The sequence below is a fragment of the Aotus nancymaae genome, unplaced genomic scaffold (genome assembly GCF_030222135.1).
Source record: "Aotus nancymaae isolate 86718 unplaced genomic scaffold, 86718_ANA_hifiasm-v0.15.2.pri h1tg000077l, whole genome shotgun sequence".
NCBI lineage: Eukaryota > Metazoa > Chordata > Mammalia > Primates > Aotidae > Aotus > Aotus nancymaae.
In genome coordinates, this window is record NW_026988492.1 from 9,563,666 (window position 1) to 9,584,246 (window position 20,581).

At 35.9% G+C, this 20,581-nt stretch overlaps 1 protein-coding gene across 1 annotated transcript in view; it reads right to left on the reverse strand.

The window, feature by feature from the left end:
• GPR158 (G protein-coupled receptor 158) overlaps positions 1-20,581 on the reverse strand; it is a 398,680-nt gene that overhangs the window by 121,359 nt on the left and 256,740 nt on the right. The window contains exon 5 of the mRNA XM_012450142.3: positions 8,658-8,726. Within this exon, the coding sequence (XP_012305565.2) occupies positions 8,658-8,726 (69 nt within the window). The remainder of the gene's footprint in view (positions 1-8,657; positions 8,727-20,581) is intronic.

Below are 20,581 nucleotides of genomic sequence, written 5' to 3' on the forward strand. Positions count from 1 at the left end.
CCCAATCTTTTAAATTTATTACAATTTTTTTAACTTTAGAAAGATCTTTTAGAATAATGGTTATTGTAAAATATATAAATCTAAAAATCAGTAACATCTGGGTTTTGTTAAAATAAAGATTACAATTAGTATCTTTATAAAATTTCATAAATTAATCCACCATCCATCCATTCTTTTGCTCTCTATACACACACACACACGCACATGCACACATACACACTATATATTTCACCTATTTCTATTTCTGTATATACCTGTACCTATGCATCTGTCTCATATAATTAAACATACACAATGACTATTTCTGAATGATAATGACTTTGGTTGATCTTCTACCTTTTTTGTTGTGTTCTTCAATTTTGTTCTACTTTGTAAATGAGAGATTATTATATTTCACTGAAGTAACAAGGTATTTTCAAGAGGCATTTTCTGATTTGTGTTTATTGTAGCAAAGATGATAACCTGCTGCTTTTCACTGACAAACTAAAGCCAAGATTCCAACTCTTAATTTTTGAAGGCTAAGTTTATTAAAACTCTTTCAACTAAAGGAAGATTATTGGTCAATTCCTCATATATCACTGATTGGAGCAAGGCTAATCAAATATCCTAGAATATGCACACTGGGCAGACTCCATGCCTTTACATATTGACAGCCACTCCTATCAATGATCAGACTTCTCTCTGGTAGGTTGAGTACAATAGAGGAGACAAGCCAAGTGAATAAATGGAAAAACACAGAACTTCAGGCCATCTATGGCTGTTTCTTCTATTTCTCTAACCTACACTATAGAAGAGAACACTAGCCATCTCATTCTTCAAGCTTCCTGGAAGGTCCAGATCTCTGATGTCTTTTGCTTTCTCTATGAGCCAGTATTGCTGAAATCCTCCAGCAGTTTGGGGATTAAGAGTCTACTATTACCCTACTTCTGAGCTACATTAGCATAAAACCACTAACCCATAACATTGTGTTCCCAATAGTAATGTTATGTTCGTAAGTATTCAACTTTCTTTCCAATTTCTTTTTCTCTGGTATCAATCCAAATAGCTCTAAAGGACACCAAGTGAGATGCATTCTATAGATCGGTTTAAAAACAATAGTCTACTTGTAAAGTTGGGGGAACTTTCTGCTGTCTGTTTGTCATGGAAGTCAATCTGTCACAGAAGTGAATTGTTATGGAAGTCAATCTGTCACAGAAGTCAATTGTTACCCTTTTGCCCTGAAAAGAACCAGGGCTCTGTGGAGAAAAGGCTTATTGCAGGGCTGGGAGAGTGAAGTATAAAATGAGCTTGCACTAGAACATAGGAAAGTGCTCCAAGAACAATGGGGTCATATTAAAAGGATACCGGAGCCAGCCTAAATGGGCTCTCGGTGGCCAAATCTAAAATAATTTTAGCAATCAAAATAAACAGTAATAGTAATGGATTAAAACTTGGCTGCTTTGGCTATATTCTCATGGTCTCATTCTCCCTCTCCACTTTCAACTCTCTCTTTTACCTCCCTTCCTTTAAGCTGTACTTGTTTTTCTTCTGCTTCTGGGCAAAGCTGTGCTCTGGATGGGTGTTTTCCATACCGGAAAAATTTGGAGTTAAAAAAAGTCTAAGTTTTAGTTTTACATTTTGGGGTGATCATTGAAAAACAAATCTCTTACCTGATGTAGGCTCTATGCCACTAAAACCAACCTGATGTTAGGTTTGAACATAAAATTGCCATTTTTATAGGTAAGCTATCAGAAACTTCAGATGACTCACTAACATAGTCATCCAAGCTCATCAGGATTTTACACTGAGTCTTAGAACCAAACCCTGAGCCATTATAAATTGATTCTGGGTTTCTGTCATCCTCTGGGCCTTTTGTTTCCTAATGAGTAAGGGTGACTGGCGAACGGGTACATGAGCCTCCCAGCCTCCTGTGTGATGTCATTTGAATATCACATTCATATCTTCTGTGAGAAGTACTGCCATGCAGTGAATAGAACAAAAGATCAGAAGTTAAGAGAATGGATTTAATTCTTGCCTTTCTCATTACTTAGCTGAAAAAAAGGTGGATGAATCTGAATCACAATCTCTCTCAGCCTCTCCTTGCATTTGCAAAATGAAGAGGTTGGAGAAAGACTGAGTTGTATCCGGTGTCCCTTCTAGTTCTAATACTTTGCAGTTCTTCTTATAATACTGGGGTAGGGAGGAACGACCTGAACACAAGTATTATTTACATATGCGCTGGAGTCCTTTACAGGAAGACACACCCACCAACCAAATGAAGTAAGCAAAGGAGGGGAAAGAAAAAAAAACATTATTAAATGAAACTGATGGTTTAGTCAAGGCAAAACAAACTAAAGAATGTGCTTTATTAGTCTATAACATGTCTTTTTAAATGTAACTTAACAAAAAATACACTTCCGTTTTTTCTTAAAATTCTCTTTTATAAATTATACAAAAGTTGTTAGGTGATTATGGATACTGATCATTTGTTCACAAATGTATGGACTTCAAATCATGCATCTCTTTTGAGAATCTGTAAGAAAACGTTTGAATGCTTCAGCTCTCTGCTACCCAATATAACAATGCTAAATTTAGTCAGATTTTGGTTTGTCCTCATCTGCACAATGATGATAATCTCTAATTTGGACTTTCCAATATAAGCATTGTTATGAAATCGTCTGTAGTCTAAGATTGCTTAGAAAAGGCAAAAATAACCTTAATTCTTGCAAATCTGAACAACAATATGCAGCATAAAAAGAAAAGGCTCATTGCATAACTCAGTAGAACAGTGAATACCCACAAAGCCTACTTCCACGGAGTTAGCTAGCCCTAAAAACAATTCTATTTTATTCAAGTATGCTTTTAAAAAAATTGTAACCTCCCAGTAGAACTTTCATGAACCATTCTAGTACAGTCCACACCAAGAACACAGAAAGTAGGTAAGGTATTTAACAAATAAGAAAGATATTTGTCACATTTATATCACCAAATTATTAGACTTTTTGGCTATATTTGGTTTACTTAGTCACCTTAACCACTTAATACAGGTCTTCCTTATAGCAAAATTCTAGGCAAAAGTTATCTTTTTTTTTTTTTTTTTCCCCAAAAAAGCCAAGGAAGCCAGTAAGTCCAGTCTAACACCAGGTTATTCTTTGCCTTTAATCTCCTTTTCCCTGGTATCTTATGCTACATCTAAATCTTTGTTAAATAACATGGTCCTTTCTATCTTCAGAGCATGAGCCCTAAATTAAAACCAAGGTACAGAATGTGCACTTGGGGGCTACAAGTTATTATCTTGAGCCATTACGAAAAGAACCATGTTCTGAAAGATAAAATAGCTAGTTAATCATGACGTCAATAGGATGAGGTATCCTAATGTTTCTGTTGGGTAGAATTTATTTGCTAAGCCTCCTTTTTTGTTTTTTCCCTTACAAGCGTATTAGAATTATCACAAAGTACAGTCTTTATCTTTCTTTTAATCTGTCAGTTCTCTGTATCTGTTATCACCATAAGTACAGGTCCATCACATGTCTTTTAAAATTGAGTATCAGTCAAGAAAAGGGTCCCCTGGTAACTGCTTTTAACATTTAGCAACCTGACACTTGTTATCCTTTCAAATGTCATACTTTTCTAGAGTGTTTCTATTTAAGAAGCTTTAAAATTCTACAGATTATAGGACTGTGCTTATTATTAATACAGCCACTTGTTTTGAATCAGCACGAATATTAGAAGCCAAAATGAACTGAACTTCTGCTAAGTCCCCCAAAATAACACTAGAAAGTGTTTTCATTGCCCAACTGCAGGTGCTAAATAAATATAAACAAGGGTCAGCATTCTTAGTCTTCTACAATCAAGCAGTCTTTGGAGGGTACTTCAACAGGACAGTAGGCACTAGTTTAGGGTACATTTCTAAGTTCACCTAAGTATAGCTTATTCACTCATTCTGTGCATATTTACTGTGCTTCTACTATGGTGACAGGCACTGGGCTGAGTGCTGCAGATGCAATGCTGAGCAAAACAGAAACGTGCCCTACTCTCACATAATTTAATATCTGTGCAAGAGAATGACATTATCAAATAATCAGAATTTCAGTGTGTAATTACAAACTGAAATAGGTGTTGTCAAGAAAAACAGCAGGATTCCATGTTTTTTCAAAACAAAAAAAAAGGGACGTGAAGAGGTCCTATGACAGGAGGTGTATTAGTTTCCCATAGCTGCTATAACATAGTGTCATAAACTTAGTGGCTTTAAACAACATGGACTTATAGTTCTGGAGCTCCTATACCCAAAATGAGTCTTCAGGAACTAAAATTAAGGTGTCGGCAGAGCCGCCTTCCTTGTAGAGGGTCTAGGGAAGAACCTATTTACTTGCCTTTTCCAGCCTCTAGAGGCTGCCTGCATTCCTGGGCTTGCAACCTCCCTCACCTATCTTCAAAATTATCAATGCCAGTCAATCTTTTTCACCATGCCATCTATCTGGTTCTTTCTCTTGTGCTTCTCTCTTTCACTTAGGAGCCATGGGCATACCCAGATAATCCAGGATAATCTCCCTATCTCAAAGCCTTTAACATAATCCTATCAGCAAAGTTCCTTTTTCCAAGTAAGGTAACATTCAAACTTTCCAGGGATTAGGATTGTGGACACTGTTGAGGACCATTATTATGCCTGTCATGAAAGAGATCATGTTTTATTTGAGAACTCAAAGAAGGTCAGGGTGGTTGGAGAGCAGAAAGCGAGGAGAAAGGTAATGTAAGACGAGGCTGGGGAGGCGGGCAAGGACCGCAGTAGACCTCACAAGTCAAAAGAAGTTATCAAAGAGGTAACTCGATTTGACATTTTTATATCTCTCTGGCTACTGGATGGGAAACTGATTTAAAAATAGCAGAGGTTAAGTATAAAAGATAAAGGTTAACAACAGATATTCAGATAATTAAAATTTTTCATCAGGTTACTGAAGTCATTTCAGATATTTCATTCTTTGTTAGATGACCTGATGACTTTGGTTAAATATCTGCCCTAGGGTTCTGTGGGAAAGATTAAATGTTAAGCTGCATGACGCATTTATACAGGAAGTGTACCAATGATAAATACTCAGTTTTCATACTGCTGTATTGCTTCTGTTACTAATACTATGCATAACTCTATGCTAGAAAATTAGAAAACTTAAGGAATATGGATGACTTTATAAAAAATTTAATACTGATTGTCTTAGTCTGTTTGTGCTGCTATAACAAAATACCTGAGACTGGGTAATTTACAAAGAATAGAAATGTATTTCTCACAGTTCTGGAAGCTGAAAAGTCCAAGATCAAAGTGTCAGCATCTGGTTTCTGGTGAGGGCCTTCCTGCTGTGTGGAAGGGAGAAGATCAAAAAGTACCAAACTCCGTCCACCAAGCCCTTTTACATGTAAGGGCATTAACCCATTCATGAGGGTTCAAACACCTCCCAGAATACCCCACTTCCCAACACCATTGCATTGGAGATTAAGTTTCTAACACATAAACTTTGGAGGACACAGTCAGATCATAGCACTGATTATGTCTAAATGTATTTCCATTTTAAGAATAAATAGAAAAGTTAAGCCTTAGAGGCCACAGGACAGATTTTGGCTTTCACTCTAAGTAAAATGGGAATCTTTGGGGAGTTTTGTGAAGAGGAGTGACACGGTCAGTCTAACTGTCATGTTAAAACTGGGTGATATTTGAAAATAGATACACTCTAGGGGGCCAGAATGGAAGAAGAGAGGCTGATAAGGGAACATGGCAACAATCCAGGAGGGGTGGATCATGGTTTAGACCAGGTGGTAGCAGCGAATGTGGCAGGGGCTCATTAGATTCTTGCTGTGTCTTTAAAGGTTCTCTGATGTGAGGGAAAGAGTGGTCTCAAGAACGATTCCTAGGCTTTTGGCCTGAGTAACCAGAATGATAGAGCTGCTATCAGTAGAAACTGGAAGGCTGCATCTGAGGGAGAGATCAATGCCTCAGTTGAGAACATGATAGGGAATTCTGCTGGACAGGCAGATATACTGGTTGCCTCAGCAGCTGAATGTGAGTTGGGAGCTAAGGAGAAAGGTTTGGGCTGGAGATATAAATTTGGCAGTCATTGGCATTTAAATAGTACTTAAAACTTTGAGGCTAGATGAGATCACCAAGTGAGAGTGTAGATTAAGAAAAGCTACAAGAACTCACTTCTAAGTATGAAGAGGTGGGAAGTAAAATGAAGACTCAACAAACCAAGCTGAGATGGAGCAGGGAGTGAGGTAAGAAAAAAAAAAAAGAATCCGGTGTCCTGGCAGCCCTATCCTTTCTTCTCTTATACTTATACACCTTTCAGGTCTCTGCCAAGGGATCTTTTATTCCCTAAACTTGACTAGGTGTCTCTCCTCAGTGCCTCCACAGCATCCTGTCCTTACTGCCCTCTTAGTGTTTGTCACATTGTGTTATCATTGTTTGCACTAACTCATCTCTTCGTCTACTCTGTCAGCTTCTTGAGAAATCAAGTTTGTCTTGCTCATTGAGTATGGCCAGAAATTAGCATAGTGCTTGGCACACGATAACCACTGAACTTAAGTTGGCTGAGTTGAATTTGTAAACTCAGTACTTATCTTCTGGTTTCAGACGTGTTACTGGTATGATAGAGTCCACCATGATTATATCAGCCACTGGCACCATACATTCATTTATTTCATCATGCGTATTTTACTATGTAACCATTTCAATTTTTCCAACATTAATTGGCGTGTCTCATGGTTCTGATTCAGGTAGAGGGAAAGGAAGAAGGGAAGTGATATGTATTTGTATATATTAAGCATACATACCAAGTTTGCCTTTCATGTTACCTCACTTAAACATTTAATCTTCCTCACAAATATGGGAAGGAAAGTATAATTAGCTCCATTTTATAAGAGAAAACCAAGGTTTAAGAACATTAAGTAACTTGTCTAAGGTCACTCAAACGGTAAAATCCAGGATTTAAATATCTGTAAAGCCCTTGTGTCAGAGTAGGCAAATGGCCAGACATAGCAGGAGAGGGGAGCCCCGAGAAAAGAAAGTCTGAAAAATCTCACACCCCAGCGATTACCTGAAACATGCATGCTAGATATGAGCAGAGAGAGAAGAACTACCTATGTAGAAAGGAACTCCCCCAAACACCCCTTAAGATGCCCAGTGACCACTCATCCTGCAATTAACCTGTCAGAATGTAGCTAGCTACATGCTGAGAAGAGGGAAAGAGGGCAAAGGAGAAATTCCTAAGAGATACTCAGGTGCAATAAATACAGATTTAGCCCTGATAAGACCTTCCTGGGATGGTGGTAAGGAGCAACGCTGCCATTAGGTAGAATTTGTATCTAACGACAGGCAGCACATGTGCATTAACAAACAGCAAGGGAAAATCCTACAAACCTGGGGCTAGAACAGCGTGGGGACTTGAGGCAGAGCGAGAAAGCAGTCAAAGACAAAGTCAGAGATTTGAGACACAGACAGGAACTTAAAGAAATAGTCTGACATAGTAAAAGCAGCACTGCCAAACTCTCAGAGCTGGTGGCTCACCCTCTTTCAAGCAGCCTGCTTTGCTACTGATTTCCAGCCAGACCAGCCCACTCTTCTCTTGGAGTGTACTTTGAATGGCCAAGCTCTGATTTTTATTTACCTTGCCCAAATTCCTATCTAAGGGGTCTGGGGAATCATGCCCTACAAACAATAACTTTTCGTCAGATGGGTTTTATTTAACCCTATATATCATGACTTACTTTCCTGTCTGACTCCAGCATAACATTACATGACAAAGAAGAAAATCAAAATATTTTTACCCCAAAACATGTTTCTGTGCCATATTTTGGACCTGCAAAGGCCAAAATATGCAAATTTTTTTGGCCTTTGCAAAGCCATCCTTTCTGGGGGAAAATCTGCATCTGTAAAGAATCTCTATTAACATAGCTAGATGTTTTTCTTCCAGGCCCTACCTGAAGATATTAACTGAGTGTCCAGCACCTTTTAAAAGTCAGTTAAAGATATCAACTGAGTGTCTAGCACCTTTTAAAGGACCAATAGAAGACATCTGTCATCTATCGTCTCTAAGGGCAGCCAGTATAAGACCTCAAAACAACCTTGGTCTCCACAATCTTTTATTTTAATCTGAACATTTCCCTTCTATTGATCCCAGGTCTTCAGACAAATTCAACCAATTGTCAACCAGAAAATGTTTAAATTCACCTATAGCCTGGAAGCCCCCCACACTTCGAATTGTCCTTCCTTTCTGGACCAAGCCAACATATTTCTCAAATGAATCTGATTGAAGTGTAATGTCTCTATGTAGAAAACCAAGCTGCAACCCAACCACCTTGAGCACATGCTCCCAGGACCTCCTAAGGGCTGTGTCATGGGCCATGGTCATTCATATTTGGTTCAGAATAAACCTCTTCAAGTATTTTAGAGTTTCACTCTTTTCATCAACAACTTCCTTCAATAAACTCTGCTCTTTCTTTTCCTTCAAAAAACCTTTGCTTACTTTACTTCTCTTGGCCAAATTCTTTCTCTCAAGTAAGACAAGAGCCAAGAACTCCTGCACTTCCTGGTAACAACAGGGGTGTGTGTGTGCGTATGTGTGTAAAAAGTAGCTTTACAGTATGCAATATAAAATACATGTCTACTTTAAAAACATGATGATGTTACTTACTGGAAAGTACAGGAGCAGAGACCCAAAAAGGATTGTTTCCAACAGGATAAGGCCCGATGCCCTGATGCTCTGTAAAACAAAATGGAAATGTCACTATTAACTTAAATTTCTAAGCATGAAACAATATATGTTATTGTGAAAATGTCACAATGCAGTAGGACAGCATTCTTTGGGGGAAATTAAATAAATAAATGAAAGTTGGCTAGTATTCAGGTGGGTGGACAACTACAATATGCAAAAAGACTGATTATAAAGGTGATAATAAGCTTAATAATATTGCCAGTGGCTTCATGAGGTTTTGTTCTCTAAAATTTAAATCATTAAACAGTCTAAGAAGCTAAGAACACTATCTTGAAGATATTTTCAATCCAAGAAATTTACAAACGAGATCTTGCCTGCATTTCTAAAATACAAGCCACCAGTACATACTGAATGCCATCCCTAAACTATTTCACAAATACCTGTGGGATAGTGTTGGTGAATAAAACAAGCACATGCACAAGGTCTTGAGTCTCCCTATCTCCCACCATGCTAACATGCAACCCTTAAAACTTACAAACACAGCTTTGCTATGTGCACAATATAAATCACATTAAGTAACAGGGGTATCTCACCTTGTGAATGTGCATAAATGTTATGCTTTACTCAAAATTCAAAAAAATTAGTTGATTTGATTTTTCAATAAATTTCTGAATAGTTTGCTAAACATGAATATATCTAATAACCTTAAGATATTTTGTTAGACTTAAAATAGCGTTATCTTCTCAAAACAAAATTCTTAGAACTGAGGCAAGAAATAAAAGTCCAGAAAAATCAATCTTATTTTCTTCAATAAATTTTGCATTAATGAATTCAAGTATCAATACACAGCAAATATATCAATTAATAGTATACACACAAAAACAGGTCATTTTAGGTATGCTGTGTTATCACTAAATATAATACAAAATGTATAGAGAAATTACATGTGGTACAAATATCTTACTTAACAGGAAAATAATTTGAAGTAGTAACAATTCATTTTGTAACAATAAAAAATTCTTAAAAGTCAAACCACAATAATGTATTATATAAAATAACTATCAGATAACTGGATAGCCAGAGAAAGAAAATTCTAATTCCCCTTCCAAAACTCCTGTAGAGCATTGTTAAACCTATAGAATTTGTGTAATCCCTAAACAAAACTCAGGACTTTCGTTAATTTAAGAATTTGGGAATAGAAAAACAAGTCTAGTCAGTGAACAGCCCTGAGTATTTGAGTGGCTTCTTGCTATTGGTCATTATGTTAGATAGCAGATGCTTTTGGTGAAAAGAAAATTTCTATCAGCAAGCATTTAAGTGGGTTTTGGCTGGCAGAATTTCCAAAGTGGCAAATTACATTTGCATAGTATACCTAGTTATGAAACTTATTTTTAAAACTTTCCACAAACAAGACTCAAAAAATGAGAATCCAAAATATTATACATGATTGTTTGTAAAATAATTTGTACACCATTGGTTGACTGAACCAGGGGACACGAAGAAAAAGCTGCAAGGTACAGTGAAAAAGACAGACTTTGGAGTTAACTCCATCTCAGTTTGAATTACGAAGTAATCACTTTGGTTTGGGCAACCTTGAACTTCAATGGTTTCACCCATACAACGCATATCTTAATCTTTATCTTATTAAATCTGACATTTATTAAACATGAAGTATTGCAAAATGGCTGGCATTGTACCTGGTACTTAATAAGTAGGTACATATTCTTCAAGGTAGAGAACAGCATCAGGATGATGAATTTGAAAACTATGAAAGATTATATCGCTAACAAATTATGTTTAATGTTTTGGATCCAACATGACCCAAGAGGAGACAAACGCCTCGAGTGGGGGACCCAACAGCTCTTTCCTAGGGCTGTGGCCATGCTGTGGTTTGATGGCCTCTTCCATCTTGCAATATCTCCTGATATTTTAGGTCCAGTAGGCTCAGTAAGAGTGTCACAACCATCACTACCACATAACAGCAGCAGGAGTACTGCTTTTATATATTAGCAGATAATCTGTCTCCTTTTCATTTATAATTGTTGAACAATCTTGTTAAGCATTCACTGTCTTGCTCCTGGCTAAGGAGAGGAGCCCATAATTTCAGATTATAAATTAGAACTCTGACAAGAGGTTCCACACCAAAATGTAAGGCCTGTTCAAAATGTGCACTTTTTTCTTTCAAAATATCATTTGGAAGAGTTGGCTTTGTGGTCTCACAGAATGAGCTGGAAACTGACAGGTGAGACTTCAGGACAGAGAAGAGACCCATGATCCCCAAAATATTTCCTCCACTGTCTTATTGGTACTAGAGTATCTTTTAACTGGCACACAGCTTTTTATTTTATGCTTGGTTCCAAGGATTAATATACAATTTGGTAAGTAATACATTGACAAGTTCAAAGTGAAATATAGGAATCTTGTTTAGAGTCTCAGTGGCAGGGTAAGGACAGAAAAGACACTAAATGTGTATAGAGAGAGGGGTTTTGAAAACTGAAGATGGATGAGAGAGGTAATGAGCAAAATAACAGAGACCAAGAAAAAAAGTCATCTCCTTCACAGTTATGCCTGAGGTGGAAATGGTAGTATAAAACTTTTTAACCAGAGATAACTGGGAAACTTTTAAAAAACTTAATTGAAAGATGATCAGTAATACACAGTAGGACACTATTTATAAAAAACACATACACATAAAACAACACTGTACATTTTCTCTATCTATCCAGGCATACCTCATCTATATATCTATCTGTCTGTCCATCTGTCCATCTGTCCATCCATACATCCACACCTCAAAAATATTTCAGGTTTGGTTTCAGATCACAGCAATAAATCAAGTATCAAAATAAAGTGAATCACATAAATTTTGTGGTTTCTCAGTGTATATAAAAGTTATGTTTATACTATAGTGTAGTCTATTAAGTATGCAATAGCATATGTGTAAAAATAATAATCAAAAAATACTTCATGGCTAAAAAACGCTAATAATCATCTGAGGCTGCAGCAAGTCCTCATCTTTTTGCTGGTGGAGGGTCTTGCCTTCATGTTGATGGCTGTTGACTGATAAGAGCGGTGGCTACTGAAGCTTCAGAGGGTTGTGGCAATTTCTTAAAAAAAGTAAACAATGAAATTTGTTGTACCAGTTGACTCTTCCTTTTGTGAGATATTTCTCCGTAGCATGTGATGCTGTTTGATAGCATGTTACCTACAGTTGAAGTTCTTTCAAAACTGGAGTCAATCCTCTTAACTATAATAATGTAATATTCTAAATCCTTTGTTGTCATTTCAACAATGTTCATAGCATCTTCACTAGGAGTGGATTCCATCCGAAGAAGCTACTTATTTGCTTGTCCATAAGAACCAACTCCTCATCCATTCAAGTTTTATCATGAGATTATAGTAACTCAGACCCATGTTCAGGCTCCACTGCTAATTCTAGTTTTCTTGTCATTTTCACCATATCTGCAGTTATTTCCTTCACTGAAGTCTTGAACCCCTTAAAGTCATCCATGAAGGTTAAAATCAACGTTTTCCAAACTCCTGTTAATGTCGATAGCTTGATCTCCTCCCATGAATAATAAATGTTCTCAATGGCATCTAGAATGGTGAATCCTTTCATTTTCAATTTACTTGGCCCAGATCCATCAGATGAATCGCTACCGCAATGACTGCCTTACAAAACGTGTTTCTTAAATAAGAAGATGTGAAAGTCTAAATAACTCCTTAATCCATGGGCAGCAGAATGAATGCTGTCAGTGGGCATGAAAACAACATTAATCTCCCCCATATCTCCATCAGAGCTCTTGGGTGACCATGTGCATTGTCAATGAGCAGTAATATTTTGAAAGGAATCTTTTTTGAGCAGTAAGTCTCATCAGTGGGCTTAAAATATCCAGTAAATCATGCTATAAATAGATGTACTATCACATCCAAACTTTGTTGTTACATTTCTATAGCACAGGAAGAGTTGGTTTAGCATAATTCTTAAGGGCCCTAGGATTTTCAGAATGGTCCATGAGCATTGGCTTTAATTTAAAGTCACTAGCTGCATGTTCCCCTAACAAAAGGGTTAATCTTTCATTTGAAGTTTTGAAGCCAGCCATTGACTTCTCTTCTCTAGCTATGAAAGTCCTAGATGGCATCTTCTTCCAGTAGAAGTCTGTTTCATCAATACTGAAACTCTGTTTCATGTAGCTACCTTCATCGATGATCTTAGCTAGCTCTTCAGGATGACCTGCTGCAGTTTCTCTATCAGCATTTGCTGATTCACTTTACACTTTTATGTTATGGAGATGGCTGCTTTCCTTGCACCTTATGAACAAACGTCTGCTAGCTTCCAGCTTTTCTTCTGTAGTTTTCTCAACTCAGCCTTCACAGAATTGAACAGAGTTAGGTCCTTACTTTGGATTAGGCTTTGGCTTAAGGCAGTGTTGTGGCTGCTTTAATCTTCTATGTAGAGTACTCAAACTTTGTATCGACAATAAGGCTGTTTTGCTTTCTTATCATACATGTGTTCACTGGAGTAGCATTTTTAATTCCCATCAATAATTTTTCCTTTACATTTACAAATTGGCTACTTTGTGCAAAAGCCCTAGTTTTCAGCCTCTCAGCCTCCACTATGCCTTTCTTACTAAGCTTAATCACTTCAAGCTTTTGATTTAAAATGAGTGATATGTGACTCTTCTTTTCACCTGAACACTAAAGGCCATTGTAGGATTATTAATTGGCCTAATTTCAACATTGTTATGTCTCAGGGAATAAGGAGGCCTGAGGAGAGGGAGAAAGATGGAAGAATTGCTAGTTGGTGGAGCATCAGAACTCATTCAACACTGATCATTTAAGTTCACCTTCTTAAGTGGGTGCAGTTCATGGCAGTCCAAAACAATTACAATAGTAATATCAAAGATCAGTGATCACATATCACCATGACAGATACGATAATAAAAGCATTTATTGAAATACTGCAAGAATTACCAAAATGTGACACAGAGATACAAAGTGAGCACACGCTATTGGAAAAATGGCTGTGATAGATATTCTCAATGTAGAGTTGCCACAAACCTTTAATTTGTAAGACACGTGTTATCTGTCAAGCACAATAGAGCAAAGTGCAATAAAATAAGTTATGTCTGTATATAAATACACACACCAAATAAATGTCTGGAGGATACATACTAAGTTGATAACAATGTTTGTTTCCAGAGAAAAGGGTAGATTTGGGGATAGATCGACTTAGGTGGAAATACATTAATATCTTTGAAGGAGAGGTTGTCATGTATTGTATGTAATATACTTTAATAAGTAAATAAGGAAAAACTTTGTGTCCACTCAACTACTAGAAAATCTATGAGTTTAGGCTGGACACAGTGGCTCAAACCTGTAATCCCAGCACTTGGGGAGGCGAAGGTGGGTGGCTAAATTGAGGTCAGGAGTTCAGAACCAGCCTAGCCAATATGGCAAAACACCATCTCTGCTAAAAATACAAACATTTGCTAGGTGTGGTGGCAGGTGCCTATAGTCCCAGCTACTCGGGAGGCTGAGGCAGGAGAATCACTTAAACCTGGAAGATGGAGTTTGCAGTGCACCCAGATAGAGCTACTGCACCCCAGCCTGGGCATCAAAGTGAGACTACATCTCAAAAGAGGAGAGAAAAAAAAAGAAAATCTATGATTAGGTATTGTAATATGCAAAATATTACTCATTAAGTCTAAATGCAGCCCTTCCTTTAACTAATATCCTTTAATGAGATTTTATTTGGCACTAGCTGATGCATATCATTATCAAAGACTATCTTATAATTTTTACAGGGGAATATAAAGCTGGGGGAGTTAGCATTAAGCCTGACTCTCTGGTTTGAAATTCATAAACCCTAATAAATATACCTCCCAAGTTTACAACAGAGGTAAGTATATTCTACCTTACTCCATTTCCATCCCAACTTCCCCACATTGTAAACTTTCAGAACTGAGTTATGGAGGTTTTTAACAGCCAGATATCAAACCCATAGACAAAAAAAAAAAAAAAAAAAAAAAAAAAAAAAAAAAAAAGGCAAATCACATTATATCTATTTCTATCAAATTACACCAAAGTCAATTTCTAAATTCCATGTTTGGATGCCAAGTATAGAAGCATAAGATGAAACACAGTCATAATTGCCACAGAAGCTTTGCCTGGGATATAGGCACCCAGAGGAAGCTAAGCCATTGGATGTAATAAGAAGATAAGAATGCTCAAGGCTGCATTTTTAGAAGTAATTAAAATGGTTTATTATTATCATCCTCATTCTATGGGGACTATACTTCATTTGTATTTTTAAAACATTTTAACCTCTGGGGAAATTAATGTATATCTTGCTAAAACAGGGCAGCTGTTTTTGGTCAATGTTGATTTCTTCAGCCTTACAACATTTAGACTTTCTATTACAAAAGAAACCTCTGAATATACATGAATATATTTTTATATAGTTGGCCCCCAGCATCTATGAGGAAAATATAAGAGAGCAATAGAATTACATTTTGAAAGAGATGAACTGGCATAAGTTTGAATGACAAACCAAGACTGTATAAATCTATATCCTCTTTAAAAAAGATATATACCAATGCTAGAAAGCTAGCAAACTTTTGAGCTGTACTTTTTCCTTTTAAATTATTCTATTTCAATGCAAAATTCATAGCCAGAGGGACTTCATATGAAACCTGACAAACATCTGATAAAATAATTACACAAGATTGATTGGAAAAAACTATGTAAAAAGTGATCATAAAGAGAATTTTAACTCTGAGATGTATGAGGACACTATCTTTCAATAATTTTATTAACAGTTACATAAATGGAAAAGAACATCATATTTGAAAGACTGCATGCAGTTAGCTTACATTAAGAAGATCTGTGATAAAATATTTAAGAACCAATCAAATTTAGAAAAAATTGTCAAGGCACAACTGTATAAAATGTGGTCAGTTAAAATCAATTTTACATTTTTAGGAGAATTCTCAGCAATAAAAAAAGCTACTTTTATAAAAATGCAGAGATAGGATCATGGCAAAGACTCCCAAAGTAAAATGTATGTAATTCAGAGAATGACAAATTGATGAGCTAAACCACACAGATTTTATAGCTAGATGGTCTGGAACTTCAGTATTAACCACTTTTTAGGTGTGTGACCTTGGGTAAGTTGTTTAACCTTTTGAGCTTCAGTTTCTTCATTTATAAGACGGGTATAATAATGCCCAGAGTGTATACTGTTGCAAAGATTGGCAATAATGCTACCTGGCACAGAGCAGGGGCTCAGTCAATGGAAGCTCTTCATGAATCTTTCAAGTACAGAGAGAGGAAATGAAGTCAGCAGAGTAGTTAGGCTCACTCAGCTGATCAGTGCCAAAACAGTCTTGTCTTCCATTGCTGCTGGTTCCCAATTCAGTGAGATTTCCTCTGTGCATCCAATCTGACCCTCAGTGATTTTCTTACCCAAAGTAACAAAAACAGAATATGTAATATAATAACAAAAACATGTAACATTACCAAACTACTTAAAAATAAATTACAAGTAAGGGTTGGTTCAGGTGTTATAAAAAATTTAGTAGCCAATTTTAAATTCCTGACAGTGTTAACTAACACATTAAAAGAAACTGTCATATTGCCTTAAGTAGGTATTCTTTCTAACTTCTAAGACTTCATAAGAAAGCTCATTTTTTCATACGACATAATTTATGGATGAACAGTTTATTAAGACCTTTTTGAAGAGTAAGTTTATCCAAAAATAAAGTCCAGATTGATTTATACATAGTTTTATGTTCTTTAAAACAGTATGACACACTAAATAAAAAATTAATGATTTTATACACATGTGAAATTACAAATAATAAGTCATTCATTATAATTTATGATTTACCATCTATTGCTGGGCAGAAACTTTACATGGTTATGGTGGTGTTTTTTGTTGGTTTGTTTTCAAAATTTACATGAGATGCTTGTCAATTCATCTTGCTTTGTTTCAAATAATGTGCACACTTAAATGTATTCCCCTCGAGTCTCATTTGATTTTATATCTTAAAATTGCTGCCTCACTGCAGTTGCAGAGATGCAGAATAACGTAGATGCATAAGAGGGGATGTTTTGGATATTCTTCACTTAGCTTATCCCTCATGTTCATGACCAAAAGCAACTCAGCACCCAAACACTTGTTATTAGCCTTGTCACCATCTTTCATACCCCTTTCCTGGCTAAGAAGCCTTTAAAACACATTCCTAAGATATCAATGACTATGTCCTTACTTGGCCTCATTTTTCTGAAGGCTTCATTGTAAAAATATGCAAAATTAGCTGCTACTTCTCTGTAATCTATTTGTGACCTTCAAATTCGTTTTTCTTCTACTACTACTAAATAGAGTAACACATATTTCACTTAAATAGATAAATTCTCTAAATGAAAAAAAAAGCATACAAAAGTGAATGATACAGTCACAAATATCACATAAAGAAATCTTGCCTTAAGAGGTTACTGTACATTCTTAAATAAAGTGGCATAAAATTACTGAAACATATGATGTCATTTGCTTAGACTTCTACTGTTCATTAAAAGCTATTAACAGGCTGAGCGAGTAGCTAATGCCTGTCATCCCAGCACTTTGGGAGGCCAAAGAGCAACAGGTGGATCACCTGAGTTTAGGAGTTCAAGACCAGCCTAGCCAACATGGCAAAACCCTGTCTCTACTAAAAATACAAAAACAATTAGCTGGGTGTGGTGGCAGGCATCTGTAATCCAAGATACACCAGAGGCTGAGTCAGGAGAAATGCTTGAACCTGGGGGTGGGGGGGTGGGGTGGAGATGGCAGTGAGCCAAGATTGTGCCACTACACTCCAACCTAGGTGATAGAGCGAGACTCCATCTCAAAAAAAAAAGGCTATTAACATTACTTTTCAAACACAAATTAGACTACTGAAAGAACAAATTCCCCCTCATGAAAAATCCTAATAGAATAAAAATAATTAAACTCTACAATTTTATTAGATATTTTAAAAGGTGACACTATTGAGAGAAAACATTTGATTACCCTTTCAAAACATCACTCTGTTATACTCAGATAAACTCAAATATTAGTGAGTTTGACATCAGTCATTTTTCAAAACGTAAAATGTATTTTATATTTAGAGAAATACAATAGGCTTCACAAGGCATTGCTCAATTTGACCTGACTGCTAACCAACAACAGATGTAATTTTTCTGTAACATTTGAACACTTTTTAATTTCAGAAGTTTGTTTTTTAAAAAATTTGAAATGTCAAGAACTGTGATCTGCAAGATAACTATTTTAAAATTCTACTGCTCACACCTAGGCAAAAGAGCCCATCAACTGGTTGCTAGAACACATCAGTAACATCTACAAAGGGGGAAAATGTGGTAACAGGAAGAGAATTTCTCAGAACTCTTAAGTTCATCTTTAACACACTGTCTATCCTCTGTAGTATGTTTGGAAGTATATGAAATGTTCAGAAAAAGTTTTAAACAAAAAAACATTTCCTGTTTTGACATTTGGAGATAGCCTAAGCATTCCAGCATTTGTTATGTTCCTTATGCTATATTCTACATGTAACACAACACTTTTTGATTCTGACAACACATTTACAAGTATACAAAAAAGTGTGATAAGTATTTCAGCAAGAAAACAAAGAAATGATTTAATATGGTATAATCAATGCCCCCCATTTGGAAGAAAAGGAGGCAGTTCAGAAATTTAAAATAGCAGTATTGTATTTGACAGGCAAGCAACAAAGGTAGATGATAAAGGGTTGTAGGGTAACACTTGTTATTTAGATGCAAAGAAGACGAGGACAGGAATTCAAAACTCAATCTCTAAAATGGTATAAACATTTATAGACCAAGTTGGATTTTGATTTGCCTCAAACTTGGGAGCATTAAGAAATGGATATTATAAAATTTAGTCCACATTGAATGTATCATTCTTCAAGTTGTCTGCCAAATGACAGAGTGGAAAAAACAAAAGGGAAAAATATTAATTAGCTAATATCCTGTTTACATTTTTATTGTCAGTTTTAGCCATTTGCTTCACTAAATTCTGCCTTTTCATTGGTCTTTATGCTTATCAGCAAATTATTAACATGTTGCAATGACATACCTTGATATTTTAGAGTCTCATATATTCTATCACAAACATGAGTAAAAGATTTCCAAATAATAAATTCACAAGTCTTAACTAGATAATAAATGCTAACCCTTCTATACAGAATTCATAAAGGTCACACTAACTGATCGATGTTTTAATTAGTCTTCTTATCTGTGATGAATCCTTTGCTATAACATAGATTTTTTTATGTATTAGGATCAGACTATCAACTCAGAAAGACACAAAAGGCAGAACAGAAATAATTAAATACATACAGGAATTTGACAGTAGAGAATTACTTAAAAGTTAAGACAATGTTATAAAACCAAACATTTGAAAAAAAAGTTTTATAATGTAATAGATTTTTTTAAAGGCAATTCTGTTTAACCTTATCAAAAGCTGAACTATTACTAAATCAGTCTCCTGGAAGTAGTAAGGTTTCTAAAATTTTCTAAACTAATAACTCCAAACAGATATCTTCAGCCCAAATCTCTTTCTGACCTTTAGACTCATTTTCCACTTGCTTATGAGACATTTCCACCTGCATGACCTAAGTAGAGGCATCTCAAACTCAAGATGTCAAAAACTAAATTTTTCTAACCTGCTTTTCTGTTTAAGTTCCCTATCCTGGTTAAATGTAATAAATAATTTACCTATATTATAGTCAAACTATACTTGAAAAATACATATCCAGGCTATAAATAAAGAAGTGGGCTTTTAAAATATTGATGTTTTACTTTTGGTATTTTTCAGAACTCCCAAAATTTTGTTGACCAACTGCCTTACTAAATAAATGAATGACTGACTAAATAAATGATTAAATGGAAAAATCACATACTATTGACGCATATTCAAGAGGAGAGGAAATTCTCCATTTTTATACATCGTCTCTTCTATGATTTAGAGAATAAGTTAAACAGTCCAAATCTTATGAGGAGAAGGTAGAGGATAAAAAAGTAAGAGAAGGAAAATGGGAGAAGTAGGAGAAAACATCTGTTTATATTTGATTTAACATATTACTAATCTTGGTTCCACAGGGATAAAATTTGGCAAGACAGACAGGGTGGGTGGAGGCAGAACAGGACCCACGTGTAAATGAAATCACTGTCCTTTTACCTGTCTCACAAATGCCTTCATCTGTATTTACTATTACTCTCCTGCCCTCATCTCTCCCACCTCAGACAACTAACGCCTTCAAGTCACCTTTTCTGTCATCTTATCCAGGCTTGCCTTCTTCAAGTACGGCACAAATTTCAAAGTAATTCCATTATCCCTCCTAATCCATAACTTTCAATTTCTTCCATGCCTTAATCTTACTTATCTGTTATAAATAAAAAGAATATCATACATTTCAATTAGGCTATTAGTAACTGAGAGTAATTTAATTGTTTCTCCTCCAGGTAGGACTTGGAAGACAAAATAGCCAAATAGCCAACACATAAAATCTAAAGGCAAAGTTCTTTACCTCTGAAGGTTAGAGAATGAGATGTTAGCATGGTGAGCCTTCTCGTGTCCTCACATATCACTGTCTGTCACTGTTTCCTCTGAGACTGTTCCCATATAGAAACTAACCAAGTATCAATATTTAATCAGAAACTGAGATATAAGGTTCCTTTTAGTAATAAATGGAACCTCATCTTGCCAATCTTGTGTTGAAGATAATTTTTTAAGAAGCAACTCACATTTCAAAAAGGTTTTGCATTTCCAGTTATGCATTAACATTTTATCAAGTGTAAATGGATCCAGTAAAGTTGCAGGATACAAAATCAACATACGAAAA